The 25,706-nt window shown below is 38.7% G+C and overlaps 1 protein-coding gene across 1 annotated transcript in view; it reads right to left on the bottom strand.

Annotated features, from left to right (window-relative positions):
- Positions 1-19,816, bottom strand: part of LOC118814112 (zinc finger protein GLIS1) — a 154,065-nt gene extending 134,249 nt beyond the window's left edge. Inside the window, exons 1-2 of the mRNA XM_036579773.1 lie at positions 19,762-19,816; positions 19,355-19,633 (exon numbers count right to left, since the gene is read on the bottom strand). Of these exons, the coding sequence (XP_036435666.1) occupies positions 19,355-19,633; positions 19,762-19,816 (334 nt within the window). The remainder of the gene's footprint in view (positions 1-19,354; positions 19,634-19,761) is intronic.
- Positions 19,817-25,706: the final 5,890 nt, after the last annotated feature.

The following is a 25,706-nucleotide window of genomic DNA, read 5'->3' as shown; positions in this document are numbered from 1 at the left end:
AAATCGGAAGGTCTGTGTCGTGGGAAATTGCATGCGCTTATCGCGCGCTGCCATCTTCCACAGCAAATATGAGGCCTCCATACAGCCCCCTTCATTTCAATATATGTTTTAAGTCTGTGAAAATATCCCAGGGCAGTGAGAGGAGAGGACAGGGGGCAAGAGAGACACAGAGAGTTAGAGGGAAAGAGAGTGTAGTTTATTAAATGCGAGGCTCATCTGACCCAGCTATGAATGTAACTTCACTGTCTTGGAGCAAAACCTCACTGTGTAAACCTAAACAGGCAGGAAAAGACGGACGGACACATACGACTTAGCTTAGCATGGTAATCCGGTGTGTCGCTGTACAACGAGCAAAGTTAAAGCGATCAAAAATCAACAGTTTGCCACTTAGTTTAAATGCAGTCAAATAGCAGGACGTGGTGCCTGAAGCATTGGAACTACGAGGCTAATGTAGCTAAGAATTAATGGAAGTTTATAGAAATGATCGCTAAAGAATGATCGTAGTGCAAACTGCATTCGTTAAAAACTGTGTGGAGCAGTTCAGTTCTCTAATAGACTTACTTATATGGTGTCTGACACTGTATGACACACTGAGATCTGCAAACACGGACAGATGTACACTAGTAGCAGCAGACAAGCTTGAATTTTGTCTACTTTTATGTCAACATGTCTCGGCTGATTGACTACATTTGGGTTAAAGGTGGAAAGTGTGTTAATTTGATGTTTATGGAACTGCATAATCTCTCAGAAGAAAAAATAAGCAAGCCAGCAAAGTCAGCATTACACTTCTCCGCAAGCTTCTCTGACCATCTCTCTGCTAGAACAGACAGACAAAGACGAGTCTTTAACAGTGCTAACGTTGTGATTTTGCGACTTTGCTATTAACACATTCATATCCAAAAACTAAACTTAGCATGTTAAGGTAAAGTGTAACAGAACACAGTTCTGGCTATTCTAAAGTGATGACGTTTTGTATTTAAATGTTTTTTAAATACATATAATTTCCATACTTTTATTCACTTAACTTTAGATTTTTTTATTGTTTTATTGAAAAAAGGTAGTCCCTTGTGACCAAAAGACCAAATATAAGTGATAAAGATTTCTTAACCAGACAGTCTGATCAACCTGAAAATCAGACACACGGCTCAAGATCCAAAAAGCAATAATCAAAAACCAGAAGAAGCACATTTTGGAGCAATGCCTGCTTTGTTTACCTTTATGGCAAAGACAGGAATAGAAAAATGCTTGATTTTAGCTCAGGCTGGGTAGTTTCCTGGAGACAAAGAAATTTCCTTCAACAATAAATGCATATTAACATAAATGTAAATACAATATATAAGTAAATACAAATGTAAGGCCTGCATGAAGGTACACTGATCAAAAAGTTGTTTATTAATGACTATGGCGTCTATAATTCTGACAAAACAGAATCACAAGAAATACATAATTTTTGTTCAATACAGTGTGAAACTATCTGACATCATGTTTCAGTTTATTCAAGCTCACTGCATATCGCTGTCGAAGAAAACCTTGTATCTCCAAAATGGTAACTTTACAGGAGAAGGAAAAAACCTACTTTACTTTTAATGTAAGTCAATGGAACCAGAATCCTTTCCAAGTCATTTTGGGCCGTTTATTTTGGTCCATTCATCATGAAATTTACACACAATGTAAAGAGCAACAGACATTTTCAAATTATGTCAAAAACTGAGAAATGACAAAAATGGAGATACAAGGTTTTCTACCGACAGCAGTGATATACTGATTTTAAAGGAATAGTTAAATTGTCATTACCTACTTTATATTAAAGAAATGGACAGACGAATTTACATTTCTTGGCTTCATGATGGCTGCTACACTGTTAAAAAGACGAAAGGGGCAGAAATTGATTTTAAATGTTTTTTGAGGTTGAATTCATGTAAAACACTGCTTTTGTTTGTCTAACCTAAGATTTTGTTTTGCATTAATTAATTCAATGTATTTATCTGAGGTAAATAAAAACAATTAAATTGCTTGTTACGTGAAATAATTTTTAGTTTGAACTGTCAAACCAGTTCAGTGTTACAATGTACTACTATTTTACATATTTGATATATTTTCATCCACTTTCATAGAGAATAACATGTCATACGGTGCCACAAACCAAATAAAGAAGTCTATTCAATATTACACAACAGCTTGTGAGGCAACTGTTTGATGATGTAGGCATGCAGTTTGCACATTGCTAATTGGTGGGGCATAAGCTTCCATTACTTGTTAGCTACATTAGCATCACCGCTCCAGTGCAAAACTAAAGAAGCAAACTTTAGACTTCAAACATGTCTGGACTGATTTGGGGTTAGGGAAGAAACTATGCACACTAGATCTGATCTATCACTTTAGGCTTTCTAATGAACACTGATTCTTATCACAGAACCCAGGAGTATCACTAAAGCTGAAGTGTTTTTACTCTAAACGAGCTGAACTGAGAGCTCAGGTACTGTTATTATCCCAAAGAAAAATCCTGCTCCAGAGCTCCAGGCCAGCGCTGGATCACTTCGGCACCAGAAAAGAACTAATTCTTCCAGAACCCTGCGCTTTTATTAACGACCAGTAATAAAGTATATAAACTGCACTATTAGGCTTTATAATGTCTTTCATAGCTGCTCTGGGGCCTGGCCAGCCAATCAGCCGCGAGAGAGCGTGGGCACGGCCCTACGGCAGCTCGCTGGCAGAAAGAGAGAGAAAAAAAGAGAGGACGCAACTGGGCTGCTTTGGATCCATCCTGCTCTCCGCTAATGAAGAAATAAAACTCAACGGATTCTGCGCTTGCCCCGTTTGTTTTTTTGAATGTTTGGACATAGCCGAGGTCACTGGCAAAGTCCAGACTTGTAAAAAACAATTTGGCTTTGTCCGCAAGCTTTTTGCTCAATTCCGAATTTTTTTACTCATATCAGTGCAGTAAGTGGCCCATATCTATGAACATACCTGTGCCCTGAAATGACCCACATGTACACATTTTAATCATTGGCATATCTGATCTAGGAGCACCAATGAAAATGCTTTCAAGGGTCATACATTTTCATTATCCTACATTTCTCTTGCATTTTAGCCCTGAGGCCCAGTTATGACATTTGAGTTCTTTTACATACCAAAAACAGTCCTAGTTCATTTTTATATGATCTCTCCAACCTCTCTTCATCCCTAACAATTAAACAGGCTGTTTTAGTTATGCTGCCTTTAAGATAATCGAAGATGATGCATGCATAAAATTTACATTCTGAATGGCTACCCTGTGTTGTGCCATGTTCAAAATGTGGTCCAGGCTGAAACACTAATAAATGGGCAGAGGTAACCTGCTGTAGGCTGAATGCGTGGATATAAATGCATATTTATGTGAAACTTTCATGATGAATGGACCAATAGAAATGCTCCAAAATTGCTTGGAATAAAATCTCTTTACATTAACTTACAATAAACACAAAGAACATTTTGGACAGTGATGATACATATATGCAGTGATGATCTTAACCCAAATTGTTTTTGCAGTTTAATTTTCATGTTTGGACTGGGCAGTAAACGCTGTTTTAAAACAATATTACAGCAAACTTTCATTTTGAAGAAGTAAGGAAAAATCATTTTTCCATGATATGAGCCCCTCAATCTGATTTAAACAGGCCAGATTTTTGTGTTTAAACAGTGCTGAACAGTGCTGTGTCACACTTAGGCCAAAAAAAAAATGGCCCCCTGTCATATGTGTCATCCTAGATGGGACACACTGGATGTCCTATATTGTATGAGTAGCTTTTGAGAGCTTGAAACACGTCCTATGAATTTGTCTTTTCTTCCTCCTCTTTACTGTCGTGTTCTCAGACTGGCTCAGGTTTGTTCAGCTTGTGGAGCGTTTTCAATGTACTGTAATGTAATCTCTGTGGCATTTCTGGGTATAAAAGAATAATAGTTGATAGTAATAAAAGCAACAGCAGGGAGCTGGCATTGGGGCGAGTGTCCATGTTTGTGTTTCATTAGAGGAGAGAGCGAGTGAGAGAGAAGGAAAAACAGCTGGACGGCTACAAAGGCCCGCCATCCGTCACCTTCAGCACTGCGTCAACACACTCGCGCCGGACCTGCTGCTTCGCCGGACCCCCGACACGCGCACACACACGCTCACGCGGGGGGAGGCCACCCCTGCCTTTTGCACATTAAACATTCCACCAATTGAGTACATTTTTTTGTCCATGCATAGAATGTTAAAGTAAAGGATTATGTACTTTTAAGTCACAGTTATGTCTCTGTTTTTGTACGGTTTAGCTTAGAGCTGTCGCAATCATGACATTTTAGCTGACAGTTAATTTTGTCATAAATAATTGCGAATAACGATTTGTCTGTTCTTGCTCATTGTTCAAAACTAATAAAATACAAGCCTGAAGGGGCCAAATAGCCTGATTAGCTACATTACTGGTCTTGTTTACTGAGCAGTTAACACTGGTTGCACTGTCAAATTTGCACTGCATGCACACTCACACTCAGCAAAGCTACGTCTTCAAGAGAGCAAAAATAAGCACAAAAAACTCAACATGCATACATGCATACATCAGCTAGAAATTAAGCTAACATTACTCAGCGCCAGTGGTGGACAGTAAAGAAGTAAATGTAATTCATTGCTGTACTTAAGTAGTTTTTTCGTGTATCTGTACTTTACTGAAATATTTCCATTTTTGGTGACTTTTTACTTTCACTCCACTACATTTCAAAGTCAAATATCTTACTTTTTACTCCACTACACTATGCAAAATCTGTCGTTCCTTTTGGCTTTTGACGTAACGTCAAAACGAAAGCAGCACGAAGCAAGAACACCAATCAGGGTACAGCTTTGTTTTGAGCTTGTTTTGACCTGTTGGTCATAGCTACCCAGTGCAAGCATACGGTTCAACGTCAGTGCAACAGCATAAAAGTTTAGTCTATTCAACATAAATGATGGAAGAAACTCCTGACTCTAACCTAACTTAGTGTAAATAGACCATATGCAGTTGTGACTGACGTGTCTTTTTTCTGAATTTACACAAACAATATTTAATTTCATAGCAAATTCATTTTGGCTAGTTTATGTTTATGAACAGAGACCTACAGATGCAGTTTAGTAAAGGAGAACTCATTTGTGAATCTGAGATTAAAGCAAGTTTTTATTAAACTTAAATTTGTAACTAAGTGGCAAATAAATCTTAAACTGAAAATTTGCTTGTTCGCAAGTTATTTCATTGCCACTTGGTTCTACCTAATGGAAATTGTTTGCATTCAGTGTTTTGTGCTTTTGATCATTTTAATAGACATCACTGTCAGACTAATTAATGACATTCTATTAAAATATTGGTGTTACAAGAGAGACCCTGGAGTATTTTCACCTAAAATGAGTTGATAAAGCAAAAGTCTTGTTATAAAAATGATAATAGGACATTAGAGCCATAATTAATCTTTTAGTACTTTTATTTTTGACACTTAAGTACATTTGAAGGCAAATACTTTTGTACTTTTACTCAAGTGGAGGTCTAAAAGGAGGACTTCTACTTTTACTGGAGTAATATTTTACCTTGAGTATCTCTACTTTAACTCAAGTACATGGTTTGTGTTACTTCGTCCACCATTGCTCAGTGCTGCCTTCTAAACATGCGAGTGACCACGTAAGTAGTAGATCTTTTTTGCTTTTATAAGACCCATGAACAATATATATTGTTTGTTGTAGCATATTATGACTGTGAAATCTAACAACTGTGGAAAATGTCTGCAGCTGCCTTAAATAACTGCGATCACCTCAAATAACTGCAATTTTGTAATAACTGTGACAGAGGCCTAGTTTAGTCGCATGTGTACTTTGATAGTGAACCATTACGCTTTCTAGCTTATTTTAAGTGCTAATAATTAGACATGCATGCTCCACAATGTGTGTGCAGCCCTCTTACTGAAAACTAATTACCAATTACCCTGTGGGAACTTACATTGGCCTTGCTGTTACAAAGGGTTTTCATGATGTAGCTTCCTGTTGGCAGTTTCCCTCTTCCTTTAATATGGTAAATAGGTTTCACTAACAGAGCTGAACATAGCATTTAAGTGTGTTTAAGTGTAGAATTGTACTAACTTAAAATTGATTAATAATTCAACTTTAATATTTTTACCATTAAAGACCACAAAATCAACCAAACCATATAATAAGACAGAGGATTTTATCCAACCCCTTAACTCTTAAGGTGCTGTATGTGGGCCATACATAACTACATAACTTACACATTACTTTTATAGTAGATACTAAATAATTTGTTACAGTTTCTGAAATATTCATAGTAGTTATTGAATAATTAATAGTAGATACTGAATATTAAACCTTAAAACTGAAGGAGAATTCCATCCATTTCCCCAATTTTCTGAATAATGTAAATGTTAAGTGTACACAAAGTCATTCAGAGTGGTTTGGTGTGGAATGCTCCGAGTCAGAATTGTTCACAGTGGTGGTGATAGGAACCAGACATCCACCTCTAAAATCTCCCTCACAGAAAATTATTACATGAAATGGTTATGAATGTGCTGCCTGATGCCCAAGACATTGTTTCACGATAGTTTTGAGAAAAGATTTTTCTCTAAAAAAAAAAGCACTGTCATGGTGGAGAGGGAGTTGTGAGACAAAATAGTCCCATTCTTGTTTTTTCTCCATTATCACTATTTTATTATTATCTATCAAATATAAAAACCCAGAAGACAAAAGTAGGTTCACTGGTGGTTTTGGATAGTGAATAATAATACTTGTGTTGTAGACATCACAAAACCTGTTTCCCATTACTTATATTGTAAAGAATGTTGAGTCATTAAATTTTTCAGTAACAGACCATTTCACATCAAACCACTCTCAATGACCTCTGAATAATGCACAAATTTTGAAAAATCGGTGGTATTCCCCTTCAATAAGTGAATAATAAGTCATTAATGAGTGTTTAAACAATGAAATAACAATCATATCGTTTTTAATATCTGTGCTGGTATTCTTTCAAAATTCATGGTGGGACAAAAAAGGGTACTCTGTTGCTTGGAATGTGTCCCATAACACCCTACTGCAGGAAGCGTCCAGCACAGGCTCCACCTCCAGAGAGGATTTTTCTTTGATGAAGCAAAAAAGGACTATGAGGGCCAAGAACAGCAAGTGCCACTGCATGAAATGTAAATTAAAAAAAAAGAAGGAAAAAAAAATCCCGCGCTCCCTCTCGAACGCAGTCTGGAGACACAGTCGCTGCCGTCTAAAAATGCATGAGTAATTGGGGTTGTGTGGACGTGCGGTTAGCCGTGGCATGCTAACCTGGCACGGTCAGAGACTGAATCGCCTTCATCCCAGCACACAGAGACAGAGAGAGCAGATCCATTTCACATGGGGCAGGAATCTGAGCCCTGTATCAAAAAGCAAAGATGGAAGCAGATGGGGGAATAAGGAAAAAAGGTTGGAGAGTGTGGGCGAAGTTTTTATGAGTGATTCTCAAGACAAGGTTCAAGCTAAAAATACATTTTATGATGATCCAACTCAGGAGCCAACTGTGTTTTTCCCCTGCTCAAACCCGGGCCTAAAGTACACTTCCCCTGGTATTCCAGAGATATTTCAACACTTATTCAAACCAGATAATATTTTTTAGCAGAGTTATTGGTTTGGTGGTTACACTGGAAGGTTGTATTGGCAGAGTTTCTGTAACCTTAGCATTACGGACGCCTCAGGCTGATTCTCAAACATGGCGATTTCGAATTTTATAGGTACAAAAACACAAACCACATTCTTTGTAAATGACACAAATAGGATGTCACTGTTTGTCATCCTTAAAACAAATAATAGTGTCTGCGCATAAAGTTTAACTATAAAAATATCAATTCGATTTGTCTGTTTGTATAGAACTTTTTACATGAGACACTGTCCCAAAGCAGCATGTCCAGAAATGTGGGTCTAACTTCCTAATCAGCTTTTCCAAAGGAGAGTGTGTCAGGAAAAACTCCTCAACATGAGGAAGAACCGCTGAGAGGAATCGAAACTCAAAAGAAAAAACTCCCTAAGAACATGACAGAAACACTGAGGGTAACCAAGCGTCAAAAAGGAATCTATTTTTTTTGTGTTCGGACCTTCGGACTTTTCAGTTCGGTCTAAACCAAAATAGCAGGTGTAAAAGGTGCCTCAGACCACGGTCCAGACCAAACAAGTCAAAATCAGTGGCCTCAGTCCGGGTCAAACTGAACCAGGGTTTGGTGCTTTTGTGGATGCTTTAGACTTCTGGACCAATTACAGGACGTTTAGGCAGGTTACTGTCACCCATTAAACGACAGAAGAAAAAGAATCATAAGTGAAGTAAAATAAGCTGCAGTAGCACACAGGGACATAGTAGCACACTGTAATTTGGTGCAACGAAAAAGTCAAAAGTGAACGTTTTTCTCCATTCAAATGAAAAAAGCTACCCACCAAACTGACAACACAACGATATCTGACGCACGCTCCTCTACAAACCAATCAATGTGAAACCAAAAATAACCATACCAAATGTATACGTATATGTAATGTAACAAAAAACATGACCCTTGGTTTCGACCTTGGTCCAGACTCTCAGGTGTGAAAACGCCCTAAGAGCATGAGCAAGAAACACTGAGAGGAACCCATCCTCCTCCGGGCAGCAATACTAGCATGACACGTTTGGTAGATATGGAACACAGTGGAACACAAACAGGATAGTAGATATAGAACATGGTGGAACACACATAGGATGGTAGAAATAGAATATGGTAGAACACCAAATGATAGACATAGAACATGGTGGAACACACAGAGGATGGTAGATATAGAATATGGTGGAACACATAAGGTGGTAGATATGGTAGAAGACACACAATGGTAGACACAGAACATGGTGGAACACACACAGTAAATATAGAACATGGTGGAACACACACAGTAAATATAGAACATGGTGGAATACACACGGTAGACACAGAATATGGTGGAACACACAGGATGGTAGACACAGAACTTAGTGGATACAACAACGAAGGACTGCCTAATCAACTGTATCATAACAGCAGAGACAAAAGCAACTGCCTAGCTTCTTTCTTTGTCTTCTCTCCCTTTGTTTATAAGTTGTGTTAGCAATCCATGCAGTGTATTGCTACGACAGTACAGGGGACTTATGGGTCATATCTGTCTGACAACAAATGCAGTGAGAGACTGAAGTAGTAAATATGTGCTCTTCCTCCAGTCATGAAATTCCATCATAACTGGTCACTGGAGACGCATGAGACCCACGGAAATGCCAGGTGTAAACGGCCATAAACCTCCCCCTTAATGGAAATCTGAATAAAAATGAATCATCTGCACATTTCACAAGCTGAGCATTAAAATTCAGTTCATTAAAACTCACACAGGATGGCAGATATAGAATATACATAGAATATAGTTGAACACACACAGAATGCTACCCACAGAAACACAAACAGGATGGCAGAGTCACAACATGGACACCTACAGTGTGGCATATGCTTATATGCCTTTACTATTTCATCAAATATTCATTAACTACAATTAAAAATGAGCAAATCGTCTATTAATATTTTAAATAGAAACAAGTTATGGTGACCAAAACTTTGCTATGACAAGGTAACATACCTATTTACAGACCGCGTCACTAACTCTCTGAAGTCCACAAACAAGCGTCAAATTCGGTGTTTCTTCTTTCTGACATTGCAGCGCAGAAATACGTTCAAACATTTCCTGAGTCGCCCTTTCCATTACATCTTATCATGAGATCGTACATGATTCATATCCGGAGTTATGAGGCTATGAAGAGGGGCTGAGATACATGTCATCTGCCTCTCACCATGTGGAACTGGTGGATTTGTGACCCTTCAGTCTGCATTCAGTCCACATTGGAGACACATGTGAAATGGTGTGCAGAGAGTTTACAGCTGCTGAAGTTGCTGCAGCAGTTTTGGAAAGTAGCGACAAAGATAACGGAACATTATATGAAACATATGGGTATCATGTTGTATACAAGCCCCCAAATTTAAAAAGATATGCAAAAATCGAGAACACGCCCTCAGAGGTTAGCCTAGTTGCTCTAGTAGCCGTAACCAATAGGTGACAATGCTAAGTAAAAGTAGCATGGCGAATATGACCAGCCACAAAGGAGATGTTTTATTGTGGACCATAACTTTATTCTTTTTCTTTCAGAAAAAATATTTATATTTTAGGTTTGTAATTATCAACATAAACTCATAAAATCTCTATATTCAAAAATTATGCCTTAAAACCTCTGACAAATGTTTGTGCCACACTACTACAAATATTCAACATACAATGTTAAAATAAGTTATTAAAGACAATATAAACGAATGATAGAAAAGCCCTTTGCCTGTCAGACATGCATGGGGTTGAGGTCGTGCCAAGTGGAAAAATATCCTGTGGACCACTACTGTAATGTTTTACAACCACAAGTTTATCTGTTGTTACTCACTCTCTTTGACTTTAATACACTTAGAACTTCAACACTCATTTTCAGACTTTCCAGTCGTTTTTGTTGTCGGCAGTCATCACTACTACTCTGACTCTATAAACCTTCAAACAAGTTACGCTGAATCAACAGACAAGAAAAGCCCCTGAGATCCGCATGTTTAGAGTGACTAAACACGCCGTGTTCCCCCAAACGGCCAGTTAGTTCTCTGACTCTGAAAAGTGTTTTCTCATTAGAACACAGACAGTGAGTTTTTCAGCCCTCTCTTGCTCAATGCTGCTGAAATACCACTAAAAAAAATACCACTGAAAATCATCATCGGCACTTTGTGAATCACTGGAACATGCTGTAAACATTACAGAGGCCAAACACAAACTAATTACCCACAGCTTATAGCAAAGTCAATGGAGTCACTCAGAAAGAGGGCCAAAAATGAGAAAAGACTATGAGAAAGAGAGTGAGAGAGAGAGAGGAAGGAGAAAGAGAGTGAGAGGGAGGAAGGAGAAAGAGAGTGAGAGGGAGAGAGGGGAGAGAGAAAGAGAGAGATTAAAAGAATGACAGAGAGGGATACAAAATGAGAAAGAAAAACAGACAGCAAGCGTTTCCCAAGAGTGGGAAAGGGATAGAGGGAAAGAGCAGGATGGAGAACGAGAAACAAAGAGTGAAATATAGAGAGAAAGTAAGGAAGAATAGAAAAGTGGAGTTTACTTTTAACACTCTCTCTCTCATAAACTCCTAATTACGCAATCCTGTTTCAGTGACAGCAGTTTAGCACTGATGCAACAACTGACTTTACATAGCAGCATGTGCGCCAAGTCTGTCACGAACACTAAAACAAAAGTCATTTGTTGATGAAAGAGGGCATCTATTGTTAACACTTCATCTTGATGATTCACTGCAGATGCTCACTTTATCTTTTAAAACTAATGCAAAAAATATTGCTAGCATCATTATTTATTAGTGTGATGTAGCAATGTTGCCATCACATTTATACTAACATCTAATAAATCTAATAAAGCTGAAATTTCATACATTTTTATTTTGTGTCAAAAATCAACAATAAAGACATCATGGCTTTTTTTATATCCCATGCGTCAAAAACAATAAAATTATTTTAATTTTCTAAAAATATTAGCCAGTTTCCCTATGCGAAAGACTACAATTCCCAACATACACCACAACGTAATGTGCGCTTACGCCCCCCCCACCGCCATCAACAATCCATAGGACAGAGGCTACACCACAATTCTACCACACCAGTCACATCACCAAATACACTAACAGGACAACCAATATTAAGCTAAAAAAATACTTAGCTAGCTAAAAAGTAACCAAAAGAAAAGTGGACAGTGAAACCTACCTGCCTTGTTTGTGGAGATAATGTGGTCGTAATGAAAGAATACAACATTAGGTGCCATTATGAGACAAAACACCGTGACAAATATGGAGAGTTGGATTGACAGCAGAAGCAACAGAAAGCGGCCGAGATGAAGGCCTTGACGCACAGCAGGCTATGTTTACGAGGGCCAAATCACAGAATGGTAATGCAGTAAAAGTCAGTTTATCGTGGCAGAAGGAATATGTAAGTCAGGCTGACATAGTGTGCCCAGAAAAAAGCAAGCATTCGTGGGACTCCAACTTATCGGTTACGAAAGAGCTTCTGGGTGTTTTATTTAAGCAATAGAACACGAGAGGGAGTGTGTTATCGTGAAATAACATCATGGCTGTGATTTGCCGTAGATCATCACAACCGTGATGTTATTGGCGATAACACACTCCTCGAGTGTTCTATTGCTTTTATACAACAATTAAATAAATAAAGTAATAAATTAATAAACTGGGCCGTGAACGCGGCGTTTAATATGTTTTAATGTTCGCAGTTCCTTCACCAAATTATAGTTCCTTAACAAGCAGCTTGTTGCTATGTCAGAGTAACGAGCTCCGCCCACTCGCTGCACAGCCAGCAGTTCATTCTCCAGCTCCACACAGACCAACTGACAGTTTGGGAATTTAGTGTAGTCTCATCTTCAGAGTCTGACCAAATCGGCTGTCGGTCAAATGTGATCTTAAAAGTGTCCATTTTCTGTTTGTGGCAAAGTAAGAAGTGAAAACGTTCAAATGGCTTGAGTGTCTACAGCTGTCAAAGTCGTTGCTTAGCAACGGCATCTCAGCGGAGTGATAGAGTGTTTGTGAAAAACCTGTGATGTTACGGTGAAATAACAGCACAGTTAGAACGCTTCTCAACCAATCAGCTTGCATGGCCAGAACTAACTGTTGTATACATATATATAAGTTGCAGTTTTGCCATATTTTGAATAAACAATGGCCAGTTCACAAAATATTATTTATAATGAAATAAATATAGGCATTCTTTGGCCCACAGATTGGTTAAGATTTTTTTGTATGGGCCTTTTAGTGTTTGAGTTTAACACCCCTGTATAGTGAAACACAGAAAGCTCCAATTCCACATACTGATCCATCTCACTATTTCCAACATAGACATACACGCTTACCGACTACTATATCTGAGGGTACATTTTAATGAGTTAAAGGGAACACAGGGTCAGATTAAACTCACACAGTATTCTTGACCCACACAGTATTCTGAACAGACATTTCCCTTGAAAGGAAAACGCAGTCCAGGACTAGGTTTAATCCTCATCCCTGAAACCAACATATACATTCAAATGTTTACAGACAATGGTTCATCCAGCGTTTGTAAGTACTCTTCTGAGAAGGCTTTACACTAGATGTTGAAACATTGCTGTGAGGATATGATTGCCTTCTGCCACAAGATCCAAAAGAGCATTAATGAGGTCAGTTACTTATGTTGGATGATTAGTTCTGGATCACAAATGCCACTCCAACTAAACCTAAACCTTATATGTCCCAGCAGCAAGAGACACGAGTGAGCGTCAACAAAAGAACAAAACCAAAAAGCTCTCACTGTAATCAATGACGCTGTCTACACCAGCTGCGAGAGGCAGAGCATGATCCAATGTAACACGGAGCAATACAACACCATTTTTGACGGACGCCCGTTTCTATTTTCGCTCTATTTTGCACTGCCATTGCACTTGAAAATGGACGAAGAGAAACTCTTCCATAAAGAGGAGAAAAGGAGGGCTCTCAACAATCCTTCCAATAAACAACTTGGAAAGAAACTGCCAAAGCGCGAATGTTAGAGACGAAAACTATTCGTTTTGTGTTACCTACTTAGCTAAGCAGACTCAGCAAAGACAAGTTAGCATATACAACGAGCTGCCCAAAATTAGGGCAGTATAATGATATTTTATATTATTTAGTTTAAATCTAATTCTCTCTTTAACCATAACCTCAACTTCACCCCAAACCCTAAACCTAATCTTAAGTCTAATGTGGTTGATAATTAACTGCATTTTAGCCATTAGTTTGTTTACAATTCAAGTATAAACAAACTATGGGAGACCCTCAAATTAAAGTGTGATCCACTTAAATGATGTATAAACTCGGCATGTAATGTTTAACGTCTAACTGTTATACACAGTGTGGCTGTCACAAGAAAATGGAAAGAGGTCTTAACACCACTCTTTAATAAAAAAAAAAAAAAAGTTGCCTTTCACAGTTTCTATTGGTTAATTCATCATGAAATGTTCAAACAATATAAAGAGTTAATAAACGAATCTTATGACACCAATGATGTGTAATATTCAATTGCTAACAGTGTAAAGGTAGAGCTCAACCAGCACCTCATCCTCCCTCGTTTCAGACTGAACACTTGGGAATATCTTCTGTGAGAAGACAGGAAACACATTTAGGTAAGAAGAATTCAACTGGGTGCCAACAATTTGACTAAACGGGGGCATGGGAAAAAAAGACACAGAGGGAAGTGAATGATTAAGCCTTAGAAGCTGAGACTCATTACTTTCTTTGGGTATGTCTTTGTGTGTCTGCTTAACTACATATTTAACTACATGGCAACTTACACACGGAATTCCATGTACGCTGTTTCTGTCCGTATCAGTGTCAAGAAATGAACAGAGGCAAAGATACAAAGGACGTTTTTCTTTCTGCAAAACAAGACTCTACACACAAGAACTCTTCATCAAAAAATCATAATAAAACATCTCAAATGTGGTGTGGAGTGAAAGTTTAGAAACTGCACTTTCCGCACAAGTTATCTGCTCCCTTCACTCAGCTATGAGTCAGAAATAATTTACATAAAATTGCAAAATTCTTTTATTATTGATGAAGATAACCATGATGTGTATGGGTTAAAATGAAAGGAGAGATCAAAATGAAGTCTGGAGTCTGTCCGATCATTCATTATATGTGGTAATCACTTAAGAAGGAAATACCCAGTATGCAATGTGAAACATGCTTTTATCTGTGGATTAGTCCCACTTGCGAAATACATTCAGCTCTTTTCCCTAAATTTGGTCTATTTGGCGTCTACAGGCAACCACTGCATTATGTACTCAAGAGAGACTGAAGTTACTGCACTCTTGTGGAAAAACTACACCAGCATCTTTTATGACTATTACACTGAAAAAGTTTATGCATTTAAGTTACTTATTTCAAATGTGTACATCGTGTCCACATGAGGACAGTATACAAACACTGTTTTGTCTTTCAATTTACTTACTTCTGGCAGCAGCTGATTTAATATATTTTATGTGACCATTTGAATCAAGTAAATTCACTTTTTGCCCCACAAGTATTCCATATGCAAAGAGCATCCACAATCAAATCAAAACCCTGATGTGGAAAAAAGGGATGCTTCAAAGACACATTAGTAATACTCACTACTGATCACATAGAGGTGACTAACCGAGAACTTCCACGGCACACAGACAAAAACAAAATGATCACTTTGTAGTATTTCTCTATGTATCCAGTCAATATGAAACTCCTTTCGATATGAAACTCATCATTAATGGCAATGAAAGTTTATATTACACAAAAAACAGATTAGTTTATACGTCAATGCGAAACTATAGCCAAAGGGTTAGATTAATATCAAATGGCCTAAATAAATCTGTTTAAAAATGCACTAAAGAGCTTCCAGTCACAGCAAAAATTACTGTAAAAAAAGAGCAACATGCCTATTACCCAGCCAAACCTACACATTTTCTCACTTACTGGCAATTACAGCAGCATATGTAGTTTGTTCCACACTGTGGAGCGGCTGGAAGCAGAAGCTTTGAGGTAAACGCATGAGTAACAACTAAACAAAGAGGAAAAAGCCCTTTAGCAAGAGAACCACACAGAGAAAACTCAGGAGTGCTAAATTAACACCTAAATCAAAGCTAAAACCCTACCTTCTACTGCGTACAGAACCTCCGACAGCATTGAAGATACTGAAACTGCAGGAGAGCTAAAGTCATCTGCCTTCAGTTAGCCGCCTGCTGATGGACGAAGGTGGTGTTAGTGACATAAACACAGCTACACTCAGGTTTGACGTACACGGTCACACTCTGCCTCCGCATGAATTAGAGGTATAAATCTCTAACGTCACAATGATTTGATTATGACTCTTTAGGGAAGGATTCGGCACATTATGAGTTCTTCGATTTCACCACAATTTGATTTGATTCAGTTGTTTTGGTTCGATTCAGATCTATTTTTAAAAACCCACCCAGTGCACAAATGTGAACTGGGGTAACTATTTACACAGAGGTAGAAAACAGACAACAAAAACAAGACACCAAGCAATTGCTGAAGATTCTCACATTTGAAAATAGTCAGAAATGAATGCATGCATTGCTTAATAACATTATAAGTGATTCTAACCATTCTAAATTGATGCAGCTGAATCATCACCTTCATGCATAAATGCATTCTTACACCCATAGTTTACATAGTTTTGTCTCTAAAGTTGCCTGCTTTTTTCTGCAAAAAGCCTCAGATCACATCAGAATCTCTGTCCAGTCATTCATTCTATGCATCCGTGCATTAGCTCACGTTCAAGCTCCCTTGTCTTTTCTACCTCTGCATATGTCCACAACATTATATGCAAACAAACTACAGCATGAGCCACTACAGAAAAATATCAGCCTTCATATTTACACTTTTATAACTATCACACTTGTATCAAAGGAAAAAAAAAACAGCTACAGCCTCAACACAAATATCCCTTATGCAAAAACACCACTAGAGTAGAAAACAACAACAACGACGACAACAAAACTCAATCAGCATAAAATAACAGAGCACAGTAGACCGCAGACCTCAGTGCCTTAACCCGAAATAGATTAAAATGAACGTGGTCTGAAACACTTTTCTTTAAAATAGGTGCCTTCTCAGCTTGTTGTACCAGAAAAAAGGAAGAATTGGACAGATTATCCTCTATATGTCAACCTTGGTACAACAGCAATGTCCAGGGTATTTTGTATTAGCCAGATAGACGTTTTTAAAATCAGCCTGAATGTGACGACTCACATCTCAAAGCAACAGCAAAATATTATTAAGTATCACACGCTCAATACACATTTGCTACATGTTAAATAATAATAAAACACCATTAAGTTGGTGTAACTTCACCAAATGTTCACACTATCTAAAGGGCAGCTGGTGTTTTTTAATAGTGTAAATAGTGTAAAAAAACATTGCTGTCTTCTTGTGACAGCAATGATCTATTCCTGAGTTTTTGTTCAGTTTGCTCATTTTGCTCCTATGTATTTCAAGATTTCCAGTATCAGTCCTGTTTCTGCTGAGCTGAAGACAAAAGGGCTCAGTGACAGCAAAAGCACTGCAACAGAATTGAAAATGTGTGTCTATTTTCAAATTTGAAAATCTTACTTTTACGTTCACCAATACCATTTGCTCTGCCAGTTTCCAGCTTTACTGAGTGTTTGGGATGAATTTGAAAGACAATGAAATTATTCAGTTTGGTTATGAAGGGGGTAAAAGGGCGCAGTTGTGGGATGGAGGCTCATAAATGCGTTCAGAAACATGTGGTTTGAGTTTGGCGAGCAAAAGTCATAATCAAACCCTCCGAGTCGCTCTGCGCAAGGGGACAAACTGCTAATATAAAAGTCAGATTAGTATAATGATAAGTTTGGGAAGGAGAGGCTAATTGCCCCCACTGCCTCCTCTACAGAAACACACACACACACACACACATTCACACACACAGCATCTAAACAGGACGTCCACTTCTAACACACAGAAGGATGTGCACTTGTTGGTGGAAATTATACTCAGTTGTTACCGGCACGGCCTACACGGCTTTAAAAGTGTCACTCGTACACTAGTGTGTGCTGTGTTTTCATGCGCTTCAGCACAAGTGTGATTAAACAGTGCTGTGCTCTACCTAATCTTAACCTCAGCATCCAAAAGATCAGCTTTGCCCTTTTGTACTTTTTTAACAAAAGCTACATTTGGGAAAAAAAAAACATTTTTCCTCATGGGAGCAAACGACTGTACCCACAAACCACAAAATGTTCAAGCTTCCATCATCCTCGGGGGGGTGTGGTCCCCACGAAGAGATAAATATACACACACACGCACACACACACACACTAAAATAAAAAAAAAATCAGTAATTAAATATAAACTATACAAAGTAGTAACATATTCCACTATTTATAACCAAAACATGAGATAAAACAAATTAAATTCTATGCACAATGTTGCCATTTAATGTGACCTTAAGTGTGACCTGGAAAATCTCGTCATTTTGAGATATTCCATTTCTTAGAAGACTCTGCATTTAAACACTAACTTAAAGTCCACCACAGACACATCTATGCCTTTACACTAACTTTAACCATTAAAGTGAAGGTTTCTGAGATGCATCAGAGCAGAGGACAGCACTACAAAACTTTAAACACAAACAGTAAAAACTTTACGCTGTGTTAAACATGAAGGAGTGTGATTTGAGCGCAGCGCTGTAGCTGAAGCACTGAGACTTTCTGGCCACTGAACTGAACTGAGCGCATCAGCAGAAAGTGAGTGTGAAGGCTGCGGGAAGAGTGTGTGAGAACTGAGCAGTGCTTAGGAGCAACCATGAGCAGGATGAGGTTCACGGCCTAATGCGAAATGTACACCTTACCTCTGTTACACACAGATAGACAGACGGACAGATAGATGGATATATAAATAGATAGATGGACAGACAAATAGATATATATACTGAACAAACATATATAAAATTTGCTCTTCTATTTTTAAGCAGTTTGATAAAAACTGTCAGTTTGATAAAAATGTGCTGCTTTCAGGCGAACAGTGGTCACACCAGATAAAAATGTGGGAATTCTGTTTCACGACCCTGTTTTGCACGGTTTCAGTGAAATCTTTAAAGTGAAAAAGTGTCATGCTTTTATATTTTTGTTCAGTGCAAACAGATAAATAGACACACAGATGGACAGTAATACAGACAGATAAACAGATAAACAAATACATAAATAGAAAAACAAATAGATGTATTGTACATAGACAGGTATAGACAGACAGACAGACAGATAGATGGATGGTTGTATAGACAGAAAAATAAACAGCAAGACCAACAGATGAAAAGACAACCAGACAGACAAACAGTTATACAGACAAGTAGACATAATAGTTATATAAATAAAAAGACATACAGATAAATAAATACACAGACAAGCAAACAGACCAAAGGATAGTTACGAGGATAGACAGAGAAATGGATGGACAAACAGGCTGATTTACAGATATTATGTACTGTTAATCCTCGAGATATAATGTGAATAACACAGCAGAGCAGCATAATAAACACAATCATCATTTATACACACACACACACACACACACACACACACTAAACTCTGGTTTCAGATGATTCTTCTCTGGACTCAGAGTCTCGCGCTGTTTCACCTATCTCTCTGCTTGTCTCAGTGCGTGCGCTCGTGTCTTACCGTGTTCATCCATGTGTGTCCTCGCGCTGTTCTCCTCTCCATACCTTTCCGTGGGCAAAGTCGCGCGTCTCTCGACGGGGGCGCGCATCTGGAGCGCGGAGGAGTCGGTTTCGAGCGCGTGGAGCGATGCGGAATCAGGAGCGCGCCTCGAGCTCTGCTGGAGCGCTTGCCCGTCGCCGCCCGCGCGTCTCCAGCGCGCGCACACCCGGAGCGCGGAGTCCAGCGCGCGTAGCTCAGATTCAGCCGCGTGCATGTTCACGCGCAGGAGTGCATCTCTACCTGCACGAGACACAGACACACACATAAATCTGTGCACGAGACACATACACGGCGGATCGCACTCCCGCAGTCAGACGGAGCAAACGCGCGCGCGCGCACGCACACACACACACACACACACCTGTTACACTCTTGTCGCGGGTTCAGCTCTCGCGTGCCGCAGCGCGTGCTCTCCGCGCGCATCTTCCTCCTCCTCCTCCTCCTCCTTTCAGCATCAATACTCAAAATAAACCCGCCCGCTTCTGTCTCTGACTGACAGCTCCGACCACCAATCAGAGTGAAGCGCTGCAGTCGAGGGGACCAATCGGAAGGCAGATGATTCAGACTGATTCCAGCTCAGATTCATCAGCTAACTTTACCTCATCAAATGGATTTGGGGTGGAGTCCTTAATAAAATGATTCTTCAAGGGTTCTTTAGTAAACAGATGGTTCTATTTACAACTATGAGGTTCTACATACAGTATATATACACAATTTCATGCTTAAATGGTTCTTTGCACAGTGAAATGGTTCTTCAGATGGATAGTGAATGTGTTGTATATGGTTCCATGTTGATGTCAAGCTTGTAAGCAATAAAAGAACCCTTTTGTGGTGCTATGCAGAACCATTTTCAAAAAGGTTCTACACAGAACCATATACAACACATTCTCTATCAATCTTTCACCATCCAAAGAACCATTTAAGCATGAAATGGTTCATGGTTCTGAATAGAACCATTGCCTTTACTAAAGAATCCTTTAGGAACCATCTTTTTAAACTGTGTACCACACACACTTTTAAACCTGCTCACTGACTTGAATAATAAATCAAGCTAAAATAATCAGTTTTTAAACTGAAGCTCCAGAGATGTAAAATGCAGAATTACATGTTAAAACTCAGTGATCTGGTGAAAATGCTGCATCGATTGAAATCCATACACTGTCAGATAAAAAGGTACTAAACTGTCACTGGGGCAGGACCCCTCCTTTTACTGGGGTGGAACCCTCAAGGGTACATCTCAGTACCTTTAGTCAGGGAACATAACTGAACCATAATCCACTGAAATGATATGTTCTAAGCTGTACTGACTCCACACACCCCGTCTCGTCTCCAGGCTTTTTATTGTTCTGTTCTGTTTTAAAACATTCGGTCATGAAAAGGTACAAATACGAACTTTTCACCTGGAAAAACTTATTTAAGGTTCACAATCAGACCTTAAAACCACTGTTGTACCTTTGAGGGAACATTTACACTGTTTGTACCTTGAAGAATGAAAAATGTACCTGAACAGAACCTTTATTTCTAACAGTGTACTCAACTGAACAAAAGGTAAAACTGTATATTTTCACTTCTGTTGTATTTGGTCCCATGGATATCTATAACTTACTGACTATAAACGTAAACTTAGACTTAATTTTATTTGCCTAACTGTCAACTTTATCAGGCCCAACCCAGACTACGATGATCTGAGGTACAGCAGCCAATCTGAGCTGGTTAATGAGGGAAAAGTGATAAACACAGAAAGAGTAAATCATTTTTTACATTGCGTTGATGAAACCTTGAGTTAATGTGAGATGACACACGTAGATTATGAACTTCCATTAAAGTACTCAGCTTAACACATACAGAGCTGTTTACTGGCTAAAAGACGAATCAATTTGAAATCGAAATTGCAGATTTTAAATCGAAGGAGTTGCCGTTTTAAATATAGCCTACATTATCACCAATGTCTTCAGCTTTAAGTGGGGAAATTTAGCCTGATATCACAGAGCCTGTGAACAGCCTGAGCAATCAAAAGCAGCCAAACACCCACGTTGTATACATGACAACTCAACCAACTAACTGTCAGTCTGACACACTTCAGCATTTAAGCCTCAAGCGGAAAGTGGACGTTCTGGTCATCTTGGCCCAACAGTCACAATACTGGTCAGAAAAATTGTGATTAGATATTTTGCCCTAATTGTCCAGCCCTACTGGTGTATGTAATCTGGAAAAGGAAAAAATAAGTTCATCATTAATACTTTAGGATGAAATGAAGGCATGGTGTGTTGGGGCAAGTCGCCACTTCCACAGCCAGGATTTGTGGACAGTAAGAGCTTTTCATTTTTTTAGGGGGATAAATAATAAGAAAAATGATATACAGAGATATATAAAGTGATGAATAATCCTGTATATTGTCAAGAACATATCAAAACTATAACTTTCTGTTCTTTTTTCTTAATGTTAAGTTTTATGCACTATGTTTATCTTACCTAGAGTAAAATTGTAATACATCAACATACCCTAAAGTTAGAAAAGCCATGGTGTAGATACCGAGCTGTGAACACTAAATGAATAAATGTTCTTTGGATGGTTTATTATTTAAATGGTTCTTCTCTATGATGGAAATCTGGTTGTATATGGTTCTTTAAGAATCGTTTTAAAAGTAGCTCTACAGAGCACCCAAAAAAAGGGTTCCACTATTGTTAAAACCTTTTTGGTACCATACAGAAACCTTTTTGCATAGAGAGTACCAATGTCTAAAAGAGGCAGCTGGACAGTTCTTATAAATATTAAGTTTTATCGTGTATTTATTGCTTTCAGTTAAGGGGAAAAAAAACAGTGTTGGCTTTTAAGACAAGGTGACAGAAAAGGCATAAAGGGTAGTAAGTGATATTTTATGGGCGACTTTCAAATCTGGTAAGTTTAAAGGCAGCATACTTTGTGTAGAGGCTGTCACATAGAATTAATATTTTATTATTACATTATTATTATTATAGATTAGCCCTTGAATAACGCGGTCTTTAAGTGTTCTGATCATTCTAAATACTTGAAGTCTGTTACTGTTGTGATATAATATAATACAGCACTCATGAACAGTACATTAGAGGAAAACAGTACAATCAGATTTTCTGTGCTCTTCTGCCCCCTAGTGGCCACTACTGTTAATTCAGGATGCCATTCCTATCATTTTAGATGGGTTTGTTACTCTTTTGATGGAAGAGACTCGAATGCATAATATCACTTGATTGATCAGCTCTGTTCACTTTCAGCTGTGTGTCATTTCATCCTTAGTCCTTACTCAATAAGAGTAGGGCGTCAACAGTTTCAACAGCTTATAAAACTGAAAATTAAAAATGGTAAATTTTAAATACTCTGATCTCAGTCACCTTCTTGAGGTCCCTTTTTTTCAGATACACATACAAACCTAACTGCAGTTTGTCCCTGGACACACAGGTGTCACTTTGTGATGGAAAGCGCTGAAGAAAGCGCTGTGAGAAAGAGTAATCAGTGAGAAACCTGTTACATTCAGGCAATGTTATCAGCATATGATCACATTTAAAACACTTCAGAAATGGAATTAATTACTCAGTTTCACCCACCTGGAGATACAGAGTAAATCAGCTTGTTTACTCACCCTGACACACCAACTTGGGTTAGATGGCTACTCTATACAACGATCAGGCAAAACATTATGACATTCCTTGTTTTTACGCTCATTGTCCATTTTATCAGCCTCACTTACTATATAGGTGCACTTTGTAGTTCTAAAATTACAGACTGTAGTCCATCTGTTTCTCTGATACTTTGTTAGCCCCCTTTTACCCTGTTCTTCAGTGGTCAGAACCCCCATGGACCCTCACAGAGCAGGTACTATTTGGGTGGTGGATCATTCTCAGCACTGCTGTAACACTGATGTGGTGGTGGTGTGTTAGTGTGTGTTCTGCTGGTCTGAGTGGATCAGACACAGCGGTGCTGCTGGAGTTTTTAAACATTGTGTCCACTCATTGTCCACTCTATTAGACACTCCTACCTTGTCAGTCCACCTTGTAGATGATAGCTCATCTGCTGCTGCACAGTTTGTGTTGGTCATCCTCTAGTCCTTCATCAGTGGTCACAGGCCACTCAGACCAGCAGAACACACACTAACACACCACCACCACGTCAGTGTTACTGCAGTGCTAAGAATGATCCACCACCCAAATAGTACCTGCTCTGTGAGGGTCCATGGGGGTCCTGACCACTGAAGAACAGGGTAAAAGAGGGCTAACAAAGTATGCAGAGAAACAGATGGACTACAGTCTGTAACTGTAGAACTACAAAGTGCACCTATATAGTAAGTGGAGCTGAAATGGACAATGAGCGTAAAAACAAGGAGGTGGTCATAATGTTATGCCTGATCAGTGTATGTCCAAAAGTTTGCAAATACCTCATCCAGTGTTTCTTCTGAAATGAAGGGTATTAATAGGCCTTTTGTCCTCCTTTTCTGCAGTAACAGTCTCGACTCTTCTGGGAAGGCTTTACACTAGATATTGAAACACTGCTGTGAGGATTTGATTGAGCATTAGTGAGGTCAGGTACTGATGTTGGATGATCTGTTCTGGATCACTCCAACTCATCCCAAAGGTACTAGATGGAGATCCATCACCCCACTGTTCCACTACTCCACAGCCCAATTCTGAGAGGCTTTAAATCCCTCTAGCCCACACTTAGCATTTGGCATGGTGACCTTTGGCTCGTGTGCAGCTGTTCCACAGCATCCCATTCTATTCTACTGGTCAGTGCGTTTCTGTGGAGATTATACAAGCTGTGTAAGGGTGTCAACAATGGGTGCACCTTAATTAAAGTAGTTGAATTCAGTAATTAGAAGGGCTGCCTGGACACCTTTAAACATATAGAGTATCACACCTAAAGTGACGGTTCTTCAAGGGTTCTTTAGTCCAGGTTAGTTTAGTTTACCCTTTGCATGATTAAAGGGTTCTCTGCATCATGAAAGGATTCTTTAGATTGATGGAGAACATGCTGTAGATGGTTCTATACAGAACCGTTTCAAAAACAGGTCCATATAGCACCAAAAAGGGTTCTGCTATTGATACAATGTCAAGCTTGTAGGGATAGAAGAACCTTTTTTGGTGCTATTTAGAACCCTTATCGAAAAGGTTCTATATAAAACCATATACAGCACATTCAATAACCATTTCACAATGCAAAGAGCCATTTAAGCATGAAATGGTTCTATATACGAAAGCCAAGGCAAGTTTATTTATATAGCACCTTTCATATATTGTGGTCATTTAAAGTGCTTTATAGCTGAGAAAATACAAAGATCATTTAAATTAAAATGAATAAATGTAAAACAGAAATTAAACATACAAACAAACATGATTAAAACAATAGATTTAAAAATTAAATTAGGATAATTAAGTGCCGTTACAGGAGAGAAGTGCAGTAGTGCTAAGAGTGTTTTAAAACGAAACTGAAAGCTACTCAAATAAGAATGTTTTAAGCCTAGATTTAAAAGTGTCCAGTGTAAGGGCTCTTCTAATGCTCTCTGTCAACTGGTTCCACTTAAGAACTACACAGTACCTAAACGCTGCTTCTCCATGTTTAGTCTTTACCTTCAGCAGGACTGACTCGTTACTAATGATCTGAGAGATCTGCTGGGCTCATATCGCTGCAGCAGATCAGATAAATACGCTGTTCCTGCACCATTAAGACATTTATAGACCAGTAATAGTATCTTAAAGTCTATTCTGTATCAGACTGGTAGCCAGTGTAAGGATTTAAGAATGGGGGGGCCAATGTGTTCTTTCTTTTACTCCTAGTGAGACTCCGGCAACTGCATTCTGAATCAGCTGAAGCAGTTTGATTGTCTTTTTTGGGGAGTCCAGTTAGGAGACCATTACAGTGATCAATCCTACTAGAAATAAAGGCACGGATGTGTTTCTGCAGGTCTGCTTTAGTCAGAAAATCTCTGATCTTTAAGGTGATAAAAAGCTGATTTGATAACTGCTTTGACACGACTGCTAAAACTGAGATCAGAATCCATTAGAACACCAAGGTTACGTGCTAGGACTTTAGATTTTAGGGCTCTCCTATCCAGACAGGCAGCTAATCTGTGCCTCTCAATGCTATTCCCCAATAAAATAATCTGTTTTATCTCCACTCAACTGCAGAAGGTTTTGTCCCATCCAGTTAGTGACGTGGCCAAAGCACCATGATATAGAAGTATATCATAGTATAGATACTTAATATCATACTATAGATACTTAAAACCTCTTCAGCTCCTTGGGACCACCGGTGGTTCCAAAACGCACTTCGTCATATTCTTCAC

This window comes from Colossoma macropomum, unplaced genomic scaffold (genome assembly GCF_904425465.1).
Source record: "Colossoma macropomum unplaced genomic scaffold, Colossoma_macropomum, whole genome shotgun sequence".
Lineage (NCBI taxonomy): Eukaryota > Metazoa > Chordata > Actinopteri > Characiformes > Serrasalmidae > Colossoma > Colossoma macropomum.
This window is presented reverse-complemented; position numbering and strand designations above follow the sequence as displayed.